The 27,657-nt window shown below is 34.3% G+C and overlaps 1 protein-coding gene across 2 annotated transcripts in view; it reads left to right on the forward strand.

Moving 5' to 3' along the window:
* The window catches only part of LRRC28 (leucine rich repeat containing 28), a 194,817-nt gene that overhangs the window by 104,026 nt on the left and 63,134 nt on the right, over nucleotides 1-27,657 (forward strand). For both annotated transcript variants that reach the window (XM_027852018.1, XM_027852019.1), the window contains one exon: nucleotides 26,595-26,801. In XM_027852018.1, coding sequence (XP_027707819.1) covers nucleotides 26,595-26,801 — 207 coding nt within the window. The remainder of the gene's footprint in view (nucleotides 1-26,594; nucleotides 26,802-27,657) is intronic.

Below are 27,657 nucleotides of genomic sequence, written 5' to 3' on the forward strand. Positions count from 1 at the left end.
ATATTAAAAAAAAAACAACTAAGGAGCAGCATTCAAAGATCTTCATAGCAGTACTGTATATAATTACAAGCATTGGAAACATCCTCAATGTAAAAAGTAAGATGATAAATCACTTTTATTACAATTATCTAATGGATATAATATAATTAAATTGAGCAGATGTGAGGTATATAAAGCAAGCTGGAAAGTACTTTATGCCAATGCAGATTGAAAAAAAAAAGCAGAAAAAGAATAGACACTACAACCAAATAAGAAGGAAAGTGAGAATCACTTGATAAAAGAATTTTTTAAGGAATAACTGAAAAATTTCTGTATTGAAATAAATTAGTTTAAATGTAGTTACTAAGACCCTTTATTTGTATTAATGTTCATTGTAAACCTTTTAATAATACATTTTTAAAATACTTTATTTAGAACCTTGGATCATTAAAAGCACTTAACAATTCCCCTAATGTAGTCCACCCTACTTTCTACCTCCTATTCAATTCAAGGCTAGTTCATCGTCCGTTCAGAGTATCTGTACAAGGTATAAGAAGGTGGGTAGATATAGTAGGTAAATACATAGATTTATATCTCTCTATAGATAGATAGACATCTCTCTACCATGTATACACATTTATCTATCCATCTAGATATGCATTTGTCTAAACAGATACACATCTGTCTATATGTATTTCTGTATACATATCTGTCCAATTTAAGCTCATAGAGCTTGACTTTTCTAGTATGGATAGCTAAGCAGTACTGTTTTGAAAGATTAGGAATATCATTTAGAATTTTCTCTAGCATTCCATGGCTTAGTATAATCAGAGCAAAGTCATTCACAAGCAGGAGCACCTAGAGTACCTATCTCACTATCTATAAAGAATTGCTATTATTTCTATTTCCATAGCATTTCCCACAGTTGTCATCTTCTCACTATTCATATAGACACACTACCTTCATTTAGGACCTTGGCATCACCTTTTGTCTGGACTTTTTCAGGGATTTCCTAATTGTTCTCTCTGTTTCAAATGTTTTCCCATTCTAATTCATCCTTTAGACAGTGCCAAAGTGATTTTCCTTAAGTACAAGTCTGGCCCTGTACTTCCCCTATTCATTTAACTCCGATGATTTCCTATTACTTCTAGGATAAAATGTAAATTCTGTTTGGCTTTTAAAGGCCTTCACAGATCAGCCCCACCTTCTTTATATAGTATTCTTTTTCTCACACTCAACAGTCCCTCCAAACTGACCTTTTTGTTGTCTTTTACACATGACACTCCACCTGCCAGCTCATGCTTTAGTACTGCTGTCTCTAATTTCTTATATGCAGTTCCTCTCCACCTCTGACTATTGCAGTCCCTGGGTTCCTTCAGGACTGAGCTCAAACTCCAGCTTCTACATGAAACCTTTCCTGATTCTTCAAGCTCCTAGTATTTTTCCTCCTAAAACTACCTTATCTTTATTTTTTATTCTTTACTTAGCACATAGCAATCACTTAAATGCATGCTGATTGGTTAACATTTGGACTAGGCATTAGATATCTATCATAACAGCAACAAACACCTTAAGTAAGCATACACTTTCCTGTTTCCTGTGTTAAAAATTAAAGTGTCATTGAACAAAGTTACCTTTTTTGTTTTTTCTTTCAAGTAATCTTACATGATTTTTACAAATGTGTGATAAACTCAGTGTAAGGAAAACTTGTTAATAAAGCTATACAAAAGTAGAATTTGCTGCCTCAGGAGAATGGTGAGTTTTCCCTCACTGGAAGTCTTCAAGCAAAGGCTGTATGAACACTTGTTGGGTATATTGAAGAAGGTACAGTTTGACAGATAACTACTAAGATCCCTTCCAACTCTGAAGTTCTGTGATATGTTTGCTTAGTAAGATTCTACTTACTCTTCTGATGTGTGGCACATCAGAGACTATGATATTAAAATCCAAATACTCTTTCTACTTCCATTGACAAGAAAATTGCTATAGAAATCTTGACACATCTTTTTAATTTTTATTTTTGTTGCCTTCCTCATCTTATTCTTTAATTCTTTCAGGATGATCTGGCTTAATTGAGTCTCACCATTTCTCACTAAGTCTACAAACTTCTTTTTCCTTCCTCTACTTCTCATTTTCTTATTGGGCAATACTGCTTATAGTCTTTTATCATCTTCCTCCCTAATATTTTACAAATTACTTTATATTCTAAAGTGATATTGCCCTTAACTGCTATATATTTGTGTTTGGCAAAGAGATGAAGTAATTTTTAGGCTCTTTGCCTTGTTTAGGTGATTGATTTACATTGTCTTTATGTCTGATCTTTTATCCATTTCCTATTTTTCAGCATGAATAGCTTGTTCAAATAGGTCTGTTGCTTGCTATATTATTCTTATTTTTCTTATTTGGCATTGAATTCTTTCCTATTTCTAACGAGTTCCTTGTCTGAAATGATTCCCTTATTAGTAACTGGATAGTTCCTGTCCATTAATATATAATCATACTAATTTTATGTAATTCTATTCATTTCTCTCTTTGTCCCAGTGGTTTATAATTTTCTTCCTGAAGAAAGTATTTGTCATGTATAACTGTGAACCTTCTATGTAGCCTACAAAGCCAATCTGACTGCTTTTAGGTCTTTATTTTTCTTAATATTGGGCTATATTTTGAAAGAAACATATATCTCTGTCTTCCCTTATATCAATCTTTGGATTGAAGTCACTGAGTATTAAAGTATATATTAATTGAATTTAGAGGATCTTTCTAAGTTCTTTCTAGATTTCCCTACCTTTTCATTGTAATAGATCTTGACACATAAGATGCAATTATCTTCACAGTGGCCTTTTTGCAAACGTTTAGCATGATCATTGCAATATGTGGTGACCAAGTATCCCATGAAATTATGCTTTTTGTTGCTTTTGGATAACACGATAAAACCAACCTACTAGCTCCTTTATTTGATTCTCTAAGGAAAACCCATGATCTGTCCTTCTATTTTGTGGTAACTTTCTTTTGTTTTCTGGTTTCATTTATAGCCAGATTAGTTTTTTTTCAATATAGTTTTATTTATTTCATTAAATAGTTCCCAATTACATGTAAAAAAAATGTTAACATTCATTTTTTTTTTAAATTTTGAGTTCCAAATTCTCTCTCTCCCTCCTGCCCCTTCCCCCTCCTTGGGAAGCAAGCAATTTGATATGGATTATACATATGAAATCATGTAAAACATATCCATATTAGTCATGTTGCAAAAGAAAACACAGACCAAAAAAAGAAGAAGAAAAATGAAGAAAGTTTAAAAAAATATGCTTCAGTCTACATTCAGAGCTCTTCACTTCTCTCTCTGGAGGCAGATAGCATATAACAAGATTGTTAAGATTAATAGGATTTGGCTGATTATAGTAGAGCTGACCTCTAATCCCTGGTTCTGTGGAGGCCAACTCTGTGGATCCCTTAAGCTTGCTAGTTCTCAGCTGTTGTAGGGCTAAAGCCAATCAGATTTCCACACCATATGTAGTATGGACTAACCAGTATGGTGAGCCTACAGTAGTAGAAGGCCACCAAAACTGGCAAACTGGCTCAGGTTGATAGAGGATATTAAAGTTTCTTTGTATATCAGCAATGGGATAAGCCCATGAATGGTCTCTATACTTCTAGCAAGGGTGAGATAGGGAGACCAAGTTCCCCCCAAAAAAGATTGATATGTTTCACTTCTTCCCTTTGTATGCCACTGGACAAATATTTCATATATAGTGTACCAGAAGTTAAATTAGTATTTATAAATCATCTTAAAGATTGAGATTCTTGGCATCTTATGTAATAAATAATTGTAATGGTTTTTCCTAAAGATCGTCAATACTCTATAAAGAAAATTGTGGGGGCAGCTAGGAGGCGCAGTGGATAGAGCACCGGTCCTGAAGTCAGGAGGACCTGAATTCAAATCTGGTCTCAGACCAAACAATTGATACTTACTAGCTCTGTGACCCTGGGCAAGTCACATAACCCCAATTGCCTAAAAAAACCAAAAATTTTAAAAAAAAGAAAGAAAATTGTATATGAATTGCATTACAGGAAGACAAATCATCGAAAAATTTGAGAAAACTAGAAAGCTATTCCTTTTTTGTTCAGAGTTGTGATTTCACCTAGTTCTTGACATGTGATTAATTTTTTCTTGGGAAGTTAATTTGGGAATTTATATTGAAAGGGTAAAAATATGTTGAAAATAATTTAGTACATTTTTCCAATTATAGAGGAAAAAGATTAACTTTATCCTGTGTTTATCTTGTTTGTACAAAGCTATTTACATGTTGTCTCCCTGAAAACAGGATCTGTTTTTTGCCTTTCTTTGTATCCCCAGTACTTAACACAGTGCCTGGCACATAATAAGTCCTTAATAAATGCTAGTTAATTAATGAATGACAGAATACCTTTCAGAATCTGACTTTCAGATTTTAAAAAATGTGCGATAGAAGCTTGATATCTACTGCTTTTAGATGAATTATATATTTAAGAATGTTACATTTGTTAAATTACTTTGGTTGATGGTCTCTCTTTTTTTGTTGTTTTACTTTGTTATTGTATTCAGCTCAATTCAGCAAACGTTTGAATTCCTAGCATGCAAAGGCTTGTGCTAGATACTGAGGATACAAAAACAAAGAAACCATTCATTCTCTCAAAAAGTTATGTTTTTATTGAATGTTAAATTATAAATAACATTTCCATAGGGAGATGATTTTATGATAAATGAATTTGAAGTTGTTACTGTCTCATCATTTATTCACATGATCCTTGCTATGTAAATATTATTTCAAACAGGTTTTATTTTCAATAATCAAACAAGATTTTTCACCTTAAACTAGAATCGAAGATTCTTATAAATTGGAACCATAGCTTTTGAAAATGTATCTTCCTTATAATATTATAGACTTCTATATTATGTGGGTGCACAGGAATTTTTGAATTTGCCACTGTACTGACAAGAGAGAAATGTTCATCAGTAAGCTACACAATGAAAATTGCTAATGAAGAAATGTTTTTCCACCCTCCTTACTTTGCCAGATACACATTTTCTTATTTTATGACTTCAGTAGTTTTAGTGAGCAGTTCAGAAGCTAAAGGTTTTAGTCTCAAAGAACCTTTTGCTGTCTATGTAATAGGCACTGAATAAATACTTCTAAATTAATACCAAGACTGGACAGTGAAATGAGGTGAAAAAGTTGAATAAATTTGGATTTAGAAGATGGGTTTAAATCCTGGGTCTGCTTTATTAACTGTATGACATTAAGTCCTTTCTTCTCTCTGAACCTCAATTTCCTTATCTATAAAGAATTAGACTGGATGATATCTAAGGTCTATTCCTTTCTACTTGGCAATTGAGTCTGTCTTTCTTTTTCTTTTTCTTTTTCTTTCTTTGCTTAATTTGGTTCTTGACTGCATTCTATGTACAGCTGCCAAATAAATAAGGTGAAACTTTGTTTATATTTCATAATTCCATTTTGCCATTCTAGAATATTCCTCTTAAGCTCACATAAATCATTATTTTTATTTAAATATTCATTTTCCCTTGAGTTTCATACACATTTGTGTGTATTTATTTGTGTGTATGTACATATATGTGTATATATGTCTAGATAGATAATTGCATCATGGTAGCATGGCATAGTTGAAAAAAGCACTGAAATTGTAAGTGAGAAATTACAGTATTCAAAAAAGGACGGATTAATTATTATTAATAATAATTATTAATTATTTATAAATGATCATTAATTATTAATAAATGATATGATATTATTAATTATTTTTATAATTATTAATATCATTAATAATTATTAATAAATTATTACTTGTTTAATTATTAATTATTAATAAATGATATAATAAAAACCTTTGAAATCACTGAAGCTTAATTACTTCTAAAACAAATATAATATAGGGTAAAATATAAAAGTATATTAATAGAGATGTAAAAGTGTTATGGCAGATGACCATACAAGAATGCTTTGTGAAAAAGATGGCATTTAAGTTGTACCTTGAAAAGAAGATAGAAAATGAACAAGTGAAGCTTGGTAAAAGGTGGGAGGAGGGCCCTCTTGGTAGAAGGAACAATATAAGCAAAAATACAGAGGTTGGAAAGCATGGGCATGTTTGAGGAACAGCAAGTACTCTCATTTAGTAGGCATAGGGTGCATGAAAGAGAGTAGTGGAAAAATGAGGTTGGAAAAGTAATATAGACATAAATTCCTTTTTTATTCTTAAAGTCCTTTATGATCTGGCCCAAATTTATCTTTCCAGCCTCATTATATCTTCACACGCACTTTGTTGACAAACTAAACTGGCTTTCTCTTTGTTCTCTACCCATGAAATTCCAACTTCCGTCTTCATGTGTTTGCACTAGCTATCCTCTATTCCTGGAATGCATTCCCTCCTCACCTCAAACACCACTTCCTACATAAAGTCATTCCTGACCCACCAAACTACTAGTGTTCCCTCTCTCTCTATCTTGCATTTATTTTTTATTTATTCTTCATATACCCTATATGTACATGTTTCCTCATCTGATAGAATATAAGCTTTTTGAGAACAAGGACTATTTAATTTTTTTTTTTTTTTACTTTTTATCACCAGTACCTAGCATGGTGTCTAACACATAGTAGGTGCTTAATAAATATTTGTTGTTGCTATTGTTAAAGGTAGGTTGGGGCCATATTATGATGGATCTTACATGTCAAGGGAATGAATTATATTCACTAGGTGATGAGGAATCATTTAAAATTGTTGAGATATTGGTGAGATGTGATGCTGGAGGGTGATTGGGTAGGGAGGTTTCGATAATCAGAATTATATTTTAGGAAGATTATTGTTCTGGAAGCAGTGTTTAGGATGAATACTGTCATGTAGGCAGTAAACCATCGAATTTCAGGTAGTAGCACTGGCAATAGGAAAAAATGGGTTAATTTCAGAGAGATTGTACCATTACATATAATAGAATTTAACAGCTAATTGGTTATTAGGTGTGAGGGGAAAAGATAAATCAAAAATGACTCTTAAGGTTTTAAGGCCTGGTTATCTGAGAGGGTACTAGTGCCATAAACCAAATTTAAGAGGAGGAAAAACAAAAGTTTGGGGATACAATGATAAATTTGGTTTTTAACTGCTTAGTTTAGGGTACCCAAAGATCCAGATATCCTGGTGGAAACTATGCTCAGATTATGATACAAAGCTTGATGAACTGTATATTGAGCTAGTCCATCAGTACATGAGTCTTGGATGGGTATGAGATTATACAGTGGGCTCAGAATTAAATAGGAGGAAAGGAGCAGGCTGAATTGGATTTAGGGAACTTTGCATCACTTTCAGTGATTTCAAGCCGCTATCTGAAACAAACTCATTTTTAAAATACCATTGTTCTTCCAGTGATGCTAAAACACCTCAATCTCTGAATAGTCAGAATAATAATTTGCTGCAAGAAATAATGTAATAATAATAGCTAATATTTATGTAGTGCTTTAAAGTATGCAAAGGGCTATTTTTACATTATCTCATTTAATTCTCACAACAACTCTGAGTCAGGTACTCCAGTTATTATTGTCCCCACCACACATCTAGTACGTATCAGAGGTAGAATTTGAAACAAAATTGCTCTTGTTAACTTCAAGTCTATCCATTTTATTACACTCCATCCTGTAGAGGATATTATCCAGTAAGTGGATAACCGGAAAAGGAGATAGGCTAGTTATGTAACAAGAGTTAAGGAATACAAATTGCCTTCCATTTATTCTGTATATATCTATATGTATGGGGTTTTTTTTTTTTGCATGTTATCTCTTCAATTAGAATGTAAGCTTCTTGAGATCAGAGACCATATTTTTGTCTTTCTTTGTATCCCTAACACTTATCATAGTGCCTTTCACATAGTAAATGCTTGATAAATGCTTGTTAACTGATGTTTAAAGACTTAGTAGAAGACCTCTTTTATATTTCACTATTCAGTCAACGTCCAACTCTTTGTGACTCCAAGGAGCATAGCACACCAGGCCCTTCTGGCCTCCACTATCTCCCAAAGTCTGTCCCAAGTTCCTGTTCATTGTTTCCGTGATACTATCTATCTATCTCATCTTCTACTATCTCCTTTCCTTTTACCTTCAGTCTTTCCTAACATCCCAGAATGAGTCCTGTTTTCCCATTGTGTAGCCAATGTATTTAAGCTTCAACTTCGACATTTGACCTTCCAGTGAATAGCCTGAATTAATTTCTTTAAGTATTGACTGATTTGATCTCCTTGTTGTCCAAGGCACTCTCAAATGTCTTTTCCAGCACCACAATTCAAAAGTATTGATTTTTCAGAGCTCAGCTTTCTTTATAGTCCACCTCTCACACCCGTACATTTATATGGAAAAATCATAGCTTTGACTAGATGGATCTTTGTCAGCAAGGGGATGTTTCTGCTTTCTTTGTTTCTTTCTTTGTTTGACTCTTTCTTTCTTTGAGACAGTCAGGGTTAAGTGACTTGCCCAGGGTCATATAGCATAATAAATATCTGAGGCCAGATTTGAATTCAGGTCTTCCTGACTCCAGGGCCAGTGCTCCATCCACTGTGCCACCTAGCTGCCCGATCTTCTTTTTAGCACATTGTCCAGATTTCCCATAGCTTTCCTTCCAAGGAGCAAGTATCTTTTAATTTCATGGCTGCAATTGCTGTCTGCAGTATACTTTGAGCCCAAGAATATAAAATCTGACACTGCTTCCATTTCTTCTCCCTCTGTTTACCAGGAAGTGATGGGACCAGTTGCCAAGATCTTAGTTTTTATGATGTTAAGCTTCAAGCCAGCTTTTACACTCTCCCCCAATCCAGTGGTCACTGTTGAATTTTCCAAATTTGCTGGCATATTAAGTGCAGCACTTTAACAGCATCATCTTTTAGGATTTTAAATAGCTCTTCCTTGACCACATCCAGCTTACCTTGGTTCATAGATTTTACATTTCAGGTTCCTATGCAATATTGATTTTTACAACATCAGACTTTCCTTTCATCACCAAATGCATCCACAGCTGAGCTTCCTTTCAGCTTTGGCCCAGCCACTTCATTAGTACTGGAACTACTTGTAGTTGTTCTCCACTCTTCCCCGTAGCATATTGAACATCTTTTGACCTGAAAGGCTCATCTTCCAATGTCATCTTTTTTTTTTAACCATTTTAGAACTGTCAACGCGCATTTCTTGGCAAAGATACTAGAGTGGTTTGCCATTACTTTCTTCAATGGATCACCTTTTGTTAGCACTCTCCTCTATGGCTTGTCCATCTTGGGTACCCCTGCAAGGCATAATTCATAGTTTCATAAGTAGAAACCTTTAGGACTTAGGTCTGAAATATGCGTCACTTCATCCTTGTCTGAATCAGATCACTGTAATTGATGAGTAAGTAGCAGCTCTTGAACAGGCAGCCTACAAGTTGAATGCATATTTGAAGAAACTAGAAGCAATGTACAAGAAGCTAGAAAAGTGATGAAAGAATTCTTTACTGCAAAGATTTTACAAGAATGTTTCATAAGAGCTAAAATATGTCAGATGAAACTTCTGAAATTTCTATGCTTCAATTCTATAAAAAGAAGTAATGCCAGTGATACAAGGAGAATTTCAACCCTTGAGCTTTGGTTGGGTATATGATTTTGACTGCCCTTTGATGTTTTTCTAAAGCTGCAGTCCTTAGAACTTTGTATGAATTCTAAGACTTCTCCTTATTGTATGCTTCATTATGTGCCCTGGCCAAAGGCTCAGAATTCAATATCAGTCCCCTCTGGAGCAGATACAGATGAGAGGATCTGGTCCTCCTGTCTCCTACAGTACTGGTATACTCTTTTCTTCTCTCTTCACCCATCCTTATTATCTTTGACTTTTTATAAAGTTTAATTCTTGTTCTTAATCTTGCTAACTTATTTTTACATGTGAAATCACATATAATCACATATATAGCTTATATATAAGCTATATCACAAAAAAATTAAAAAGCAAGAAAATTATACTTCAGTTTGTACCCAGAGTTCATTAATTCTCTCTTTCTAAAGGTGGATAACATTTTTTCATCATGAGCCCTTTTAAATTGTCTTGAATCATTGCATTGATCAGAGTAGCCAAGTTCTTCACAGTTGATCACCATTACAATATAGCTGGTACTGTACACAATGATCTCCTATTTTTTCTCACTTCATTTTGTATCAGTTCATATAGGTCTTGCCATATTTTTCTGAAATATCCTCCCCATCATTTCTTATAGCACAGTAGTACTCCACCACAATCATATGCCACAACTTGTTAGGCAGTCCCCAATTGATGAGCATTCCCTCAGTTTCCAATGTTTTGTCACCACAAAAAGAGCTGCTATAAATATTTTTGTACATATAAGTCCTTTCCCTTTTTCTCTGATCTCTTTTGAGTACAAACCTAGTAGTGGTATTGCTGGTTTAAAGAGTATGCAATTTTATAACCCTTTGGGCATAGTTCCAAATTGTTCTCTGGAATAATTGGATCGCTTCACAACTCTACCAGCCGTTAATTAGTGTACCTATTTTCCCTCATCCCCTCCAGTATTTGTCATTTCTAATAGGTATGAAATAGTTATTTTAATTCACGTTTCTCTCATCAATAGTGATTTAGAGCATTTTTCACATGGCTATAGATAGTTTTGATTTCTTCTTCTGAAAATTCCCTTTTCATATCCTATGACCATTTATCAATTGGGAAATTATTTTTTTATAAATTTGACTGTTTCCTATATATTTGAGAAATGAGATATTTATCAGAGAAACTTGCTATAAAGACTTTTGATACTACTTCATTGTCCGTGGTACTTTTTATCAAAATGTAGTTTCCCTGATTGTCTCTTTTAATTATATCTATTTATGCTGTTGCTTTGTCTGACATCATAATCACTACCTCTACCTTTTTTACTTCAGTTGAGGCATAAGGAATTCTGTTCCAGCCACTAACATATTGTTTACAGCCTTTTCTTGAACTAAAAAAATAAAATAATAATTTATAATCCTTTTTTAAAAAGAGTTCATATCTTGCAGGTATGTAACTGTAACCCAACTATCCCAGAGTTGCATACTCTGTAGAATCCTAAGATGACCAAGGGAGACTAGTATAATAATTACTCACAGTGGGTGTGGCACCCTACTAGATTCTTATTGCTGTTACAGAGGTAGGCCCCTGCCAAAATAGATGGAACAACTAACTCCAGTAAACAGTCCTCAGCAACCAAAGTTGTGCCATAATCAGAGGCAGTTTTGTATTCCTACTTCATCAAGAGTATCTGTAGCATCAGCACCAGGGCCAGCAACTGATTTTGTGTGGTGACTATAGATAGGGCTAACCAGCTTAGCCTGTGGTTAGTGAAATCGATCTTCAAGTCTTTCTAAGAAGTGAAAGATGTTAGCTCTGATATTAGATAAGTGGGAACTATCCAATTGCCTTTTTCTGCCCTTCAAACTTACCAAAACCAAGTTCTTAAAGCCTGAAAGTCTCACAGTACTTTACAATATATTGTGGTGTTCTGTTCATTTTAATTCAAGTGCTACAAATTGACATTTGTGTCAATGGTCTTTTAAAGTGTGCTGATTTTTAAAAATTAGATATCAGTAAGTCAGCATTTGGACAGAGCTGACCTGATAATATGCTGATAATTGTATTTATCTGCAAAGAGGCCAAAAAGTAGAGCCATTTACAAATACAAACAGTCGTAGTATTGCTGCAGGAGCAGATCCAACTTGAAAACCTATCCTCTTAGATGTAATAAATTGAGGGGCCAAAAGTTGAGAATTTTAAATGTGAGAGAAGGAAAATGGGGAAAATAATGTTTATAGATCAAAATCTGAAATTTAAGTATTAGAATTTAAGTTTTTTGGTTCCCTGCCAGTTTTCCTTACTATGGAGTGCTTGGGAGTTAAAATGTGAAAATTGTTTTTAGCGAGACCAGAAAAAGCTAGTGTTTGAAAATAGCAAGACCTGTTATTGACTATATGTGGTCATTGGTTTGGCATGGTGCGGGTGACTTCCTTCCTCTCCCCACTTAAATCTTTTGCTAACTTAGTGTGCATCATCAGGTTTATTGAATGGTACTTACTGTTTTCTTTTTAAATTATTATTCCTAGGATATTTTTATGCTATTGTCTTGACAATTCTATAGTTAATTACAGTGTGATAATAATTAAATCATTTTCAACCATTAAATGGCTGAAAATTGAAATTATTGAATATTTTTAGCATAATAGTACTATTTAAGGGACTCTACTGAGTTAGTCTTGTCAAACTTTTTCTTCTAGGGACATAGGAACTGTAAGCTTATGGGATCCCTTTTCTTAACTCTTACGGAGATGAAGAAAGGGCTCATGTATTTTAGTATTTCTCAGACTTAAAAAAATAACATTTCCAATTATAATACTTTCTCTTGTTTATTTCAGAAAGTAATATTTCTATTAGAATTTTAAAATCACCTTTCTTTTTCTTGAACATTTTCTCCTTAGCAGTTTTTATAATCTTCATTATGTTTTTGTTTATATTTGTATAATATAATTGCAGGCACTAGTATAAATCTTGAAATGGTGTTTATTAACTGATACTGAAATTAGTAAACAAATATTGAGTACTGAGGTACATTATAAGGCATAAAACACATCCTGAATGTGCTATAAAAGAAAATACAAATAAAATATTTGTTTTGAGTTTTTATTTTGGTGACTGCTATTCTTTTACCTTCATTCTAAGGTATATTTTTACAAAATATACACTTTAAGGATTTCTGGATTCTTTATCTTTGTTATCAAGAGGTATTTATTAAGGACTTTGTGAGCTTAGTGAGTGGCAGGCTAAAGCATAGGACTGAATCTAATAAAATGAAATTCACTAGGGATAAATATAAAGACTTAGGTTCAAAAAAACAACTTCACAAGTACAGAATGGACAAGGCATGATTACATGGTAGTTTGTCAGAAAAGCATTCAGGGGTTTTAGTGTACTTCATGCTCAAGATGGGGATGGGGCTTCAAAAAAAACTATTGCAACTGACTTCCATTAGGGGAGATTTCTTGATACCCCTCTGCACCGTGCCCTGATTAGGCTACATCTTGTTCATTTGTGGACAGCACAGTTGAGAGGAGACATTGATAAGCTAGAACGTGTTCAGAAGAGGGAAACTAGGATTGTGAAGGGCCTTCAGTTGATAAAATATGTTGAAGGGACTAGGAATGTAATTTAGTATGAAGAAGAGAAGACCTGAGGGGGTGGGTTTGAGAAAAAGCTTCAATTATTCGAAGGCGTGTCACATGGAAGATAAATTAGATTTATTCTGTTTGCTTGCTTGCGAGGATAGACAAGAATAAAGTGTTGAAGATACATTTGGCCTTGATATCAAGAAAAAGTTCCTAACAATTTGAGCTGTACAAATATAAATAACCTATCCTAGAATTTAGTGAGTTCCCCCTCAATGAAGGTCTCCAAGTAGAGACTGAAAGTCTTAGTGGGGATTGTGTTCAGGACTAGATGGCTCCTGAAATCCCTTCCAATTCTGTGATTCTGTGAGAGCCTTTATGGATATGGTTTGCTTCACAAAATTAAATACTATGAACTGTATACCATAAGATACTGTGTCTTTTGCTTTTTTCAGTCACTTATGTGATGGTAAATGGACTATGGACTATCACTTGCAAGAAATCTACGTCTTCCCTCTAATATTCATTAGAAGAGCCCATAGTGGATATGGAGATTATTTTCATGAAGATTTTATGTAGTTAGAGGGTTATGGATTAGTAGTTTTTGATGTTCTGTCAATGATCTTTGTTCATTAATAATAAAGTCTGAATTTAAGTGTATGTATATCTGGTATCATTCCTCTTTCTTCAAATACCTTGAAAATCAAGCCATCCTTACCTTTAAAACTGTGTCACCACAGTCCTTCTCTGTGTATGCTTGGTCTTTTCTAATCACTTTTCCTGTCTTTGTTTTCTTGACTGTCATTCTCACTTCCTCCATGAACAGGACCAGAACTGTGATGTTATGTTCTAAATGTGGGGCTTCACTGGCTATGTTGGTAAAAAGAGTTTGTTATTAAAAAATCTTTGCAAATCTTCATTTGTTTGTTGTCCTCTTTCCAAATCATCCTTAAATGCCCTCAGGATTACTTTGCTTAGTTGAGTCTCAAAACTTTCTTTGAATTAGTTTTTCCTTTCACTGCTTCTTTCTGTTTTAAGAGGCAATGCTGCTTACCATATTGAACAACAACAACAAAAAAGGTTTTGGGGTTTGTTTGGTTTTTTTTTTGCCATACCCATCAAAATAGATGAAACTTAAAATATTCTTTGTGCTCATTTCAAATGTGACTTTAGACTTAGGCTAGCACCCACTGCTTTCATGGAAATGAACATTTTATATTTTAAATTTAATTTTAGATTTCCTTGGAATCATCTATGGAATCCCTTTCTCAGCACTCACACCATCAGTTAGCATTCTTATATTCTTCTTGCCTTGATATTAGTTTTCCATTGTGGATATTATTCCCTATGCTTATCACTAATAGCAGTTAAGTTTTTGTGGGAAGAAGTTCAAATGTGAATATAAGAAATAGATCTTGGGTGATATATTATGACTCCTAAATTTTCACAAGATTATTGACCCTTTCTTGGTAATTTTCTGCCTTGAATCTTTGTTATCAAATCTCTCTGATTAGAGCCTCACGTCCAAGATGTATAAAGTAACACAAATACAGGGTATCCCAAAAGTTTTAGTTCAGTTTTAAGCTAAGACTTAAAATTTTACTTAAAACTTTTGAGACACCAAGTATATGACCAAGAACCATCTTGTGAATTTCAAAAGATAACAAGTGGGCTAACAGTTGTCAGAAGAATAATTGCAAACAATAAACAACCATATCAAAGATTTCTCCAAGTCAATAATAATAAGAAATAATTAGAAACAAATCATAGTGTCTCTGATCATTTCTTGCTCAACCTTCTGTCAAAGATGACAAAAGAAGGAAATAATATTAATTAATTAGGAAATGTGGAAAGATAGACATACTCATAAAATATTGGTGGAGCTATAAATTGGTCTAACCATTCTGGAAAGCAAGTTGGAATTATGGTAAGCAAGTAACTAATATTTCCACAATACTCTTTGACCCAAGGATCCCACTGCTAGATTATACATATAGAATTGAAAAAATAGAAAGTTCCCATATACAACAAAATATTTATAGCAGCACTTTTTGTAGTAACAAAGAATTGGAAACAAAATAGATACCCATCAATAGAGAATGGGTAGGCAAATTGTACATGTGAATGGAGTAGAATATTCTACCATATGAGAAACAATAAATATGAAGAATACAGTGAGGAACGGGAAGATTTTCATGAACTGATGCACAATGAAATAATAACTGGGAATATAATATACAGAATAATTACAACAATGGAAGGAGAGAAAATAGAAATAGCCAAATTAAAATTGATTGTCTCTAATAACAATCAAATTTGACCTTGGAGAAAAGAAAAGTTACCTCCTTCCTTTCTTTGCAGAAGTATGGGACTATGGGTGTGGAGCATTTCATATATGGTCAGACTCCATTTATGTATTGTTTAGTTTTGCTGAACTACTTCCCTGCCACCATTGTAGAAACAAGAAGAGGGTTATATTGGGAAAAGGAAGGTGATATAAAAACAAAAGAAAACAACAGCTATTTAAAAATTTTTCACCTTGTAGTTTCCCAAAAAGTTTTTGCTCACTTTTTAAAGTTTTTTTGTCCAGTTTTTCAGTTTGATTCAGTTATTCTATAAAATGTTTGTATTTCATTACTTCCCCTATTTAAAAACTCAGAAATATTCTCCCATTGATTTTAGCCTTACCGATTCTTGGAAATTTATTTTTCAGGTGCAGATAAAGAAAACTTTTGTCATTCTTCTCTATTTTCTCAACAATATGTTTCACTAAACCAAGTTTAATAGGCACTTGTAGAAAGAAAATTCTTTTCTAGCCTAATTAATGATTATCTTACCATGTTTTTCTTACTTGGAATCAGTTCTTTCCTTTAAAGACATTTTAGATGGGCTGGGTCCCCCCCCCCACTACCTCAAGCATTTACAAAACAAAAACAAAAACTATTTGGTTTATCTAGGTTGTAATCTAGCAGATTCCATCCTTTTGTCTAAAAGCTAAGGATTCAACTTGATTTTCAGATAGATCAAGGTTGCTAACAAGATTATTTAGGTCTGAAATTAGGATTTGAAAACAAAAAAATTACTTCAAATTGGGCAACACAACCTTGCTACCTTGTCTCTCTAAGTCTTGTCATTGCAATATAAATCATCAGGTTCATCTTCCAAGTTTCTGGTAGTTTTGATACATGTAGTTCTTCTCTGTAGAAAACAGATCTTATAGCTAGTGGTAGAGTTGGATGTGTGTGTTTAGACTTGGATATGTTTGTTCAGCCGAAATAGCAAACTATTGTTATATGTAGTCTCTCCCATTAAAAAGTAAGCTTCTTAAGCACAGGAACGCTATGTTTCTTTTCTCTCTATCCCCAGCACTTAACAGAATACCTTACACATAGGATACATCTAATAAATGTTTGTTGATTAATGATGATTAGTTGTTAAAAGATCTTTTTGTTCTTTCCAAATCATAGGAAGTACACATGGCATGAGATGAAATCCATGTATATGGCCTGTTAATAGTTTGACACAACTGATATAGCACAAGTTAGAGGCCCAACCCTTATCCTTATTATCTATTTTACAACCAACTAATCAATAAATAAATATTTGTTAAGTGCCTACTATGTGCCAGGTGCTGCTGGGGATACAAAAAGAGGCAAAAGATAGCCTGTGTCCTCAAGGAGCTTACAATCTAATAGGGGAGAAAACATGCAAAGAAATATATACAAAGTAAGCTATATACAGGAGAAATAGAAATAATTAAATGCAGGAAGGCACTGGAATTAAGAAAGGTTAGGGAAGTCTTCCTGTAGAAGGTGGGTTTTAGTTGGAACTTAAAGGAAGACAGGGAGGCCAGTAGCCAGAGTGGAAATGGGAGAGTCTTCCAGGCATGAGAGACAGCTAGAGAAAATGTCTTCTTTACTAGAAGAGTAAAAATTTCATCTCTAAGATTTAAAAGTTGGTTCAACAAAACTATTTTGGATCATTGGCACCTGAGTCATGCTAAGAATTTAAGTAATATACACCAACAACTATAAAGTATGGAAACACTTATGAAAACAAAATTAGAAACAATAAGGATATTTACCAAATGCCCACGAACAAACTGATAAAACAGTCTGCTACCTATTGTTTCACTGCATGACTGATTATAGCTGAACAGGTCCCAACCTGCCCTGCTACACAGCACATAAGTTGGAACTTCGCACAACATTTAAGAATGATTCAACTAGAGGCTTCTCACTTTATATCCTCCTTGACCCCCTCAACCAAACCATACTTTATACCATTTCAGATTCCATAATGTGCATTAAAATTCACATCACTCAATGACAGTGAGTAATAGGGAAATTTCATTTGCATGTTGGTTCTCATAAAACACCAGAAAACTTCCACAGACAAAACATAGGTTGAGCAGTATGGTCTAGCTCCATCCTTCTCTGTAAGATTTTACAAACAAGTTATTCTTTTTTACCAGTATTTTCCTTGGCCACCATGTCTCTCCATTTGGCCACTAAATAGTGTTTTCTGAAAAGTGAAAGATGAGAACAAGCTGCTCAAGGAGGTGTTGGATTGCCAGGAATCAGGTCTGGAGCTGTGCCTTGCCATCCTCAAGGAGACCTACAGCCAGAACATTTTAATTACATACTGCAGAACATGCTACAGACCTTGAGGCTTGAGCAGAAAAATCTGTAAAGTCGCTCTGAGGAATTTCTTGTTCATGCTTATAATGCCACCCAGAATGGTAAAACATCTTCTACTTCATACCGGCTGATTTTGGATGAGAGCCACATTTGCCTGTTGAGTTGTGTTTTGGAGTCTTAGAAGATGGAGAAGACTTGGAGACTCACTACCATTATTGCATCCCTTGACTGAGAGACCAGTTGAAGAAGTATGTTTCCTTAGCTTGTGGCCTCAGGTCAGAAAAATTTAGAAAGGAACATGCAATGGTATAAATGCTTCAAATTTGATGTCAAGAATTCCAGCCAGAGAATTGCGGCCCTTTATGAAATCTTAGGATTCTTGGGGAGAAAGAATAAGATAGCAGACAAGTAGAATGTTATCCTCCTTATTCTCCCTCTGATTTCCCTAGTTAGGTGAAAGACCTGAAAAATCTGCCAGTCTAGAAAATAGCCCTGGAGAATGGTGAGAGTCCTACAAAAACAATGTATCATAACTGCCTGTTGCTCATAGAATAGTTAGTTGAGCTCCTTTATGATTTGGAGGATAGGAACAATAGAGAACCAACCAAGCAGCCCTAAGAATAACTTGTCTACCAGTTAAAGAGACTTTTGGACCCAGACAAATAGCCAATATGGAGAATATCTGGATCGTAATTCAGATGTAGCAGAAATTGCATTTTGATCTTTTCTTGATGGTCAGGGAAAGCAAACAAGACTGACCCAGGATAGTAGATATCTCTGCCCCTGGATTAATGCTAAACTCAGTTAGAGAATCCACCATCTCAAGAGTGGAAAGAGGTAGCACTGGAGATAGCTATCATCAGTTTAGGCCATCTGTGAGATTAGGATTGGTACTGTAGGCCAAAGGGTCTCAAGATATTAAGGTTGCAAAACTGACCTTTGGCATGTCCATATGATATGGCTTGAGGTAGCATTGACTTATGAGGCTCCAGGAGCAATGAAAGAATATAGGTAAACAGTGAACATTAGTGGAGTACATATGATTTGCATGTGTGTATGTAATATGAATAAAATGTCCAGGTTTGGAATGTAGTAGACAACATTGCTGTGTGTGTTGTATATGGCACATGGCCTTTATATTTTGGCTGTGTTAAGTACCTTTCTTTTATGTCATGTATTATATGTGACCTGTATGTGTAATCTACATATTTTACTTTGCTGTATTATGCTATTATATGTTGCATATGATTTGTGAATTTGTTCTACTGTTGGCAATTTTTATGTATGTTATGGCTATGTATGTTATGTTATGATTCTCCTGACCCATGTAGATAAGCTACTGCATACAACTTTGATAAGGATAATGTATATTATCTATATGCATGTGTGCTTTGTATTTACTAAATTAGTAAATGTTTATTTTGATATGCATTTATAAACTGTCCATATGATATGGAATGTGGAATGGAGGGCTGAGGTGTATGAGAATAAGAGTGCAGAGAAAGATAGAGGACGAATGAACTTTTACTACAAGGATGGTAGCTTTGAATTACTCGGATTAGGAGAGAAGGATTTGGGAGTTTGCCTACTATAAGATTCAGTTTAATTCAGTTCAACAAACATTTTTTAAGTTCTCTTAATGTGCTAGGCACTGTGCTGGGAATACAAAGCCAGAAATAAAAGTCACTACCCTCAAGTAGTTTACATTCTATTGGAATAGATAGCATGTACATAAATAAACATATATGAAACAAATGCAAAGTAGTTTTGTGGGAGCAGGATATTAGCTGCTGGGGAATTAGGAAACATGTTAGTGTTAGTAAATGACAAGTGTTTGGGTTCCATAGGCCATATTACTCAAACTAAGCACCCCATTTTTAGTCTCTTCCTAAGATGACAAGGAAAGGGAAAGAAGGGGGCAAGCAAGTATTTATTAAGTACTTAATATGTGCCAGGCACTGTGCTAAGTGCTTTACTAGTATCATTTGATCCATACATTCAGAATATAAACTGCAGATGAAGCAAGTGCTCAGCACTCCATCTCTTATTTCCCAGAAGCACAAGTTCTGTGGCACAAGCCTTTTGAGCACAGTGGCTAGCATATAGTAAGTACTTAATAAATGTTTGTTGATTATTTAATTGATTAATTGACCTCTTCAGGATTGAAATTTCTGATGAATATGAGTCTCCTTTTGGTGTAGGCTGTGTGTATTTTTTGCTATCGAAAATCTCTTTCTTGTTCGTGATTTTTAGACTCTCATCAGACACCTTTTTTGTTCCACACTTAAGTCTCTTAGAACATATACATATATATATATATATATATTTGACTACAGTTGCCCAGCAAGGACATTTTAGGTAATTATTGTCATGCATAGATATACACATATCTGTTATATACATATATATACACAGATACAGTATATGTGAATATCCTTGAATTTGTGAATTATTACAAAATGATTACATTTTAAAAATTTTTAATTTTATCTACTTAATACTTGCTTGATTTTATTTCTTCAAATATGCTCATTCTGTTATTGATAATCACTATTTAATTATCCACTATATTATACATAGAATTTTACTTAAACTTTAGAGCAAAAATTCTAGTCCTTTCCTGATCTAAAATTCCAAGCAGTCAAATTCTCCTGCAGAAAGTGCAACTCAGGTGGACTGGCCATGTTGTTTAAATACCAAACATATGCTTGCCTAAAAGACTATTTTATGGAAAACTCACCCAAGGCAAGTGCTTAGATGGTGGTCAAAAGAAGTGATACAGGGACATTCTCAAGGTCTCTCTGAAGAACTTTGGAATGGACATGGTGTACCCTAATCAAAGAAGGTGCTGTGCTCTATGAGCAAAGCAGAATTGAAATAACTCAAAAGAAACTCAAGATGCACAAATTTAGAGAATTTACCCCAAATGTTCACATGACCTATTTATGCGCGACCTGTGGTAGAGCCTTCCAAGCTCATATTGGTCTGATCAGCCACAGTTGGACCCACTGTAACTTGAGTCTAACTCAGTGGTATCTTTTTGGTCCTCATTGAGAACAAAGGACAACAACCAACCAACCAGAGCAAAAACTAAACAGCCAGATGTTTTTTATAACAAAGGAAACTTTCTATATATTAAGTGGATTATTTTCTGTGTATTAAGAAGATTATTTCTTTTACTCTGAGGTCAATAATTAAGTGTTTAAAGTTTTGCATCTTTGGTTTTGCACAAGATACCTTACACTTATGTCTTAGTCTTGACTTATAATAATCAAATTTATTTTTTGCTCTTTTTACATGAGGTACTATTAATTTGATATTTCAGAGTACATTTGAAAATGTCATGGGATAGGATAAATTTGTAAAAATATTGTTGACATGATTCTTAGTTATACAGGATGTCCCCAAAAGTCTTAGTAAATTCAATTTCAAGCTACTAAAGGAAGATTTTGAATTACTTAGTAAACTCTTCTATGATCTGAATTGGTTGATAAATTAAGATAAAGTGAACTTCAAAAAAGTCAGAGATTTTTGAACTATGTCAGCAAAGACAATGATTAAATACTAACTTTATTATCAAGAAGGTAAATACTAACATCCAATTATATGATAATAACTGATTTCTTAAGAATGAGTATAAACCTGCAATAGAAAAATCCCACAGGAAACAGTAGACTTTCCTTGAAAATGTTTAGTCCTTAATAAATCTGTGTTAATCCTGTCATGATTTGATTTGAGACTGCATATATTCCTATTCCAAGAAGATCCTCTTAATCAGAGTAAATATATCAAAATGGTCAAATTATATTCACTAACTTCTTACTAACACAGAAATTTAACCTAGTCAGCCAAAAAAAGGAAAAGAAAGGGAATCAGGGCAAATGTTTAACTGGAGGAGTGATCACATTATCATCAGAAATACTTCAGATGTTTGATATCATTTATACGGGTACTTCCCTCCGTGACTTAGGTGATCTATGGCCAGAAAATTAAGGAGAGAAATTATAAGCAATTTCTTGAAGTAGACCAATTGTGACTCTGTGAACCTTGCCTAATATAACATCATTCAGTACCACTAGATTCGTTGCTATTGGATTTTCATCAATTGTCCCTTATACTAAAATTTCTCATCTAATGCCCTTTCCCCCTACCAAAGCCAAACCTAGAACAAAAGGGTAGTTCTTACATTTTATTTTCTAGATACCTAACTCTAATATACCTTTATATTTATGTTGAGGATATGGTTACACACCAGATTCTCCCTCCTGGGTAGCAAAGTGAATAGAATGCTAGGCCTGGAGTCAAGAAGAACTCAGTTCAAATCCAGTCTCTTATACTTACAAATTGTGCAACCCTAGACAAGTCATGTAACCTCCATTTGCCTCAGTTTCCTCATCTGTAAAAGGGGGGTAATAATAGCACCTGCCTCCCAGGGTTGTGAGGATCAGTGAGTTAATAATTGTAAAGCACTTATCACAATGTCTTGTAAATAGTAAGTGCTATATAAATATTATCTATCATTGTTACCATCATCATCATCTTTTTTGTGTCTTGGACTCCTTTGATAGTCTGGTAAGGCCTTTGGACCCCTTTTCAGAAAAAAAAATGTTTTACATGCATAAAATGCCTAGGATTTAAAAAAAACAAAAAACCTAATTATATTGAAAGAGTCATCAAATATTTTTTAGAAAGAAGTTCGCAGACTCCAACTTAAGAACCCTTGCAAGTCTAAATCAATCAGTTAATCCTTTCTGTAAAAATTCAGCCTGTATTCAAGATGTTTTATCTTTGACTTATTAGATTCCTTTTGCTTCTCATAGACCTATTTTGGTGGTTAGGAAAAAATGAAAGGAGTTTCTCCAGAGTATCTCATTATGTCTATTGAGATTAGCTCAACACAAACCTACTGTCTGTGCTGCTACTTATTTGTCACTTAACATCTGCCTTAACACTTAACATTGATATTTATCTTATGTCCTGTCTTTCCACCTATATTGTAAATTCTTTAAGGGTATGGATCATATTTTTATACTTCTATGGATTCTTAGCATAAAACACAGTGTAAATGTTCAATAATTGTTGAAGATCATGCTGTAGGTGTCCCTCAGGGTTCTGTCCTAGGCCCTTTTCTCTTCCCTTAATACTACTTCATTTGGTAATCTCATCAGCTCCCATGGATTTAATTACCATCTCTATACTGATGATTCTCAAATCTTAGCTTTCTTGCCCCAGTCTCTCTGTTTACCTCTAATCTTACATCTCTAGCAGGCTTTCTGACATCTAGAACTAGATGTCCAATACACATCTTAAACTTATTATGTCCAAAACAAATCTCATTATCTTTTCCCCTAAACCTTTCCCACCTCCTACCTTTCCTATTACCTGTAAAAGGCAACATCATCCTCCCAGTCTCTCAGGCTCCCAAGTTTGTAGTCTTCCTGGATTTCTCACTGTCTGTCACCTTCTCCTCACCCACCCCCACCTCTGCCCATATCTAAGCTGTTGTCAAGGCCTGCCAATTTCATCTTTGCAGCATCTCTCTAATATGCCCCCTTCTCTCCTTTGACAGTGCCACACTTTAGTGAAGGCCCTCATCACCTCATGCCTGAACTATTGCAATAGCTTGCTGGTGGGTCCACTTGCCTCTAGTCTTTCCCTATACTAGTCCGTCCTCCATTCAGCCAGGTCATTATCTCTGGCTGTCCCCCATGCCTGTAATATTCTCCCTCCTCTACTCTGATTGCTGATCTCCCCAGCTTTCTTTAAGTCCCAACTAAAACCTCACCTTTTACATGAAGCTTTCTCCAATAATTTTTAATTCTAGTGCCTTCCCTTTGTTAATTATTTCCTATTTATCCTATGTGTAGCCTGCTTTGTATATATTTGTTTGCATGTTGTCTCCACCATTAGATTGTAAGCTCCTTGAGGGCAGAGACTGTCTTTTGCCTCTTTTTGTTTCCCCAGCGCTTAGCACAGTGACTGGCACATTGTAGGTACTTAGGAAATGTTTATTGATTGATTCATTGATGATTGCCTATCTTTTAATAGTTTATTATCAAATAATGTAATGATAAACTATTAGACTTGATCACAAAAACATGATTACAGCATTAAAAATTGGTTAGTCAGTTAAAGACTTAGAGTTATTTCATAGTTTCACTAATATTACCTGAAAGTCACACTTAAACATTTATTGAGCACCTCTTTTTTTTTTTTTTTTTTTGCTTTTTTGGTGAGGCAGTCAGAGTTAAATGACTTGCCCAGGGTCACCCAGGAGAACCTTTTACAGGCAGGGTCCTCTGATTGATATAAAAGTTATCTTTGAAAGGAGAGACAATGTCCTGAAATTTGGAAAGTAAACCATATCCTCAACATAAATATAAAGGAATATTAGATTTAGTTATCTAAAAATAACATATAAACATGTTATTCCTATATATTTTAACTGTCTTTTTTATCTGGTTTTGACTTTGGTAGGTGAGAAGGGCATTGGATGAGAAATTTTAGTGTGAAGGACAGTTGTTGAAAATCTTATAAACAAAATAGGCTTAACTTGTGATGATGACTAATATTATATCAGGCAAGGTCCACAGAGTCACAGTTAGCCTACTTCAAGAAACTTCCTCTAATAGTTCTCCTCAGTTTTCTGGCCATAGATCTCCTAAGTCATGGAAGGAATACCCACATCAATGATATCTATCATCTGCTAGTATTTCTGATTAATAAATGTATTTTTTTTCTTTGTTTTCTTTCATCTTAACTAAATCGAAAATTTGATGATATCCTAACTGGAATGATTTCAGTAAGTAAAATGCATTGATTTGCTTAGTTTGATGGGTATTTTTGATTGCCAAATGGTCAGTTAACTTAACATAAGAAAAACTTTTCACTGTGTAAGACTTCATTCCTTACACTATCTAATTAGCCATCTTGAAATAGGTTGTTGATCTCAAGAGTTATTGGGCAATGATAAATGATCAAAGGATATGAACAGGCAGTTCTCAGATGAAGAAATTAAAGCCATCTAGAGTCATATGAAAAAATGCTCTGAATCATTATTGATTAGAGAAATGCAAATCAAAACAACTCAAAACATCACACCTATCAGATTGGCCAACATGACAAAATAGGAAAATGATAAATGTTGGAGAAGATGTGGGAAAATTGGAACTCTGTTGCATTGTTGGTGGAGTTGTAAAAGAATCCAACCATTTTGGAGAGCAATTTGGAACAATACCCAAAGGGCTATAAAAATGTGCATACCCTTTGACCCAGCAATAGCACTTCTAGGACTATATCCCAAAGAGATCATACAAATGGGAAAAAGACCCACATGTACAAAAATATTTATAACAGCTTTTTTTGTGGTGGCAAAGAATTGGAAATTGAGAGGATGCCCATCAATTGGGGAATGGCTAAAGAAGTTGTGGTATATGAATGTAATGGAATACTATTGTGCTATAAGAAATGATGAACAGGCTGACTTCAGAAAAACCTGGAAAGACTTGTATGGTCTGATGCTGAGTGAAGTGAGCAGAACCAGGAGAATGTTGTACACAATAACAGCCATGTTGTGCGATGCCTAATATTGATAGACTTAACCCTTCTCAGCAATACAGGGATCTAAAAAAATCTCCAAAGGCCTCATGATGAAAAATGCTATCCACATCCAAAGAAAAAACTATACAGTTTGAATGCAGATCGAAGCATACATAATATTTGCTATATTTTTTCCTTCTGTTGTGCTTTGTTTCCTCTTTCTGGTGGTTCCTCCTATTAGTTCTAATTCTTACTTACAACGTCACTAATGTGAAAATATGTTTAGTAGGAATGTATATGTATAGCCTATATCAGATTGTGTGCCATCTTGGGGAAGGAAATGGGGAGGGAAGGGGAGAAAAATTTAAAACTCAAAAACTTATGGAAGTGATTGTTGATAATTCAAAATAAATTAATTAAAAAATAAAAAAGACAAACAAAAAAAGAGTTATTGAGCAAAGAGTTATTACTCAAAATCCATCACTACCAGTAGAGAAATTATTATAAATGTACCAATGACCAGCTGTTTGTTGTAGGGTTTATCTGCTAGATGTTATATTTATCTTCCTGAACTTAAATAGGGAGTTAAAAGGACATGTTTATGAATTGCAGTGAAGAGAGAGCCAAGCCATGTGACCCCTGTACAAAATGATGTTTAAAACTCATATCCTCCATGAAGTGTCCCTTAGCTAATTTCACCCACTTCATATTCTGTCACCTTGCCATTATCACCTTATCATTTAGGGACATAATTACATTCTTCAAAATGTCTTCCTATATATTTAATTTATGTTCACATGTCTTGTTTAACAGTAAATAATTATCTCACAGTTGTAAGCAACAGTTATCAGGCTAGGTGGACCATTTAAGACTCTTCCTTCTTTCTGCTCTGATCTTGGTAAGTAATTTTTAAGTGACCAGAAAGAAACTGAAGTTAGCTCAGCACAGTTCTGGCTCTGCTTCATTGCCTTTTGTTTTTTCAGCTTCCCCTATTGCTCCACATCAACACCTAAAAAGTATCATTGAATTCTAGCAATCAAGTTTAGAGAAGCTATCCAGGTTAATTGTTTCAGAAGTATTTGCATTTCTCCTAAAATTGTGTGCTTTATTGTTGATAGTTATGTTAACTACTTACTGCCTTTTATTATTGAATCAATTTAATTCAGTTTTCATTTATTTGTTGTGCTTGTGGAAATAAAATTAATCAGAGTACTATCTGATGTTAATTTTGATTATAGAGGTTGGAGATTTGAAGGAGCTGCAGACACTGGACATCTCTACCAATCGTTTGCTAACTTTACCAGAGAGGCTTCATATGTGCCTTTCTCTGCAGTATCTAACTGTGGACCGAAATCACTTATGGTGTGTACCTCGCCATCTTTGCCAGCTTCCTAGCCTCAATGAACTCTCCATGGCTGGAAACCGTCTTGCATTTTTGCCACTTGGTAAGTGATTGCACTTGTCAATAAATTTTTATTAAAAATATTTCACTATATAGGGGAAAGAAGCTTATTCTTTGTTTTCTTTACACATATTTATTCGGTTTTTATAATATCCAATATATCACTACTGTTTAACAAATAAAGCTTATTTTAAGTCCTAAGTCTTCTATTTTTACTGTGGAAATATTCTTTTTATACCCAGAAGGCACTTATACAAATATTCTCATATTTTTAATTTTGAAAAAGATTTTTATGTTAAAGTTTGAAACATGACAAGATATAAGTATTCTGAAAGTGAAATTGAAATATTAACAGCAGTAGTAGTAGTTCACATATATAATGAGACTCAGAGTGGCATAATGTTTAGAGAGTTGTCCTTAGAGCCAGGAAAACCTGGGTTCAAGTTCAACTTCTGACACATATGACCCTTAGCAAATCACATCAATTCTTAGCTATTGTACGATCCTTAACAATTCTCAGTGCTCTGAGCAACTAAGACTGTAATTTGTAGAGAAGATGCTGATATGCAGAGAGAGATAGAGACAGAAACTGAGAGAATTTAAGTTAGAATTTCCTCATCTGTGAGGTCATCAATGAAGTCATAAGCCTTGTAGTTTGTCCTTCATTTTTTGAAGAGGACCAATGACATCATGAGGGTGATGTCTGATTCATATGGAATTGGATTTAAGTGAGATAGAGCTACACAAAGTCATCAGCCTCATTCTCTCCTCCAGAGTCATCAGTCGTAGGCCTAGTCCCTACATAATAGGACCTTTTTTATGTGGGCTGGTCCTTTAAGTGGTTGAGGAAGCTATTGAGTTTTTTTTGCTTTCTAAGGCATAAAAAGTCAAAGCCAAGG

Source organism: Vombatus ursinus, unplaced genomic scaffold (assembly GCF_900497805.2).
Source record: "Vombatus ursinus unplaced genomic scaffold, bare-nosed wombat genome assembly UNPS02009205.1, whole genome shotgun sequence".
Classification (NCBI taxonomy): Eukaryota; Metazoa; Chordata; class Mammalia; order Diprotodontia; family Vombatidae; genus Vombatus; species Vombatus ursinus.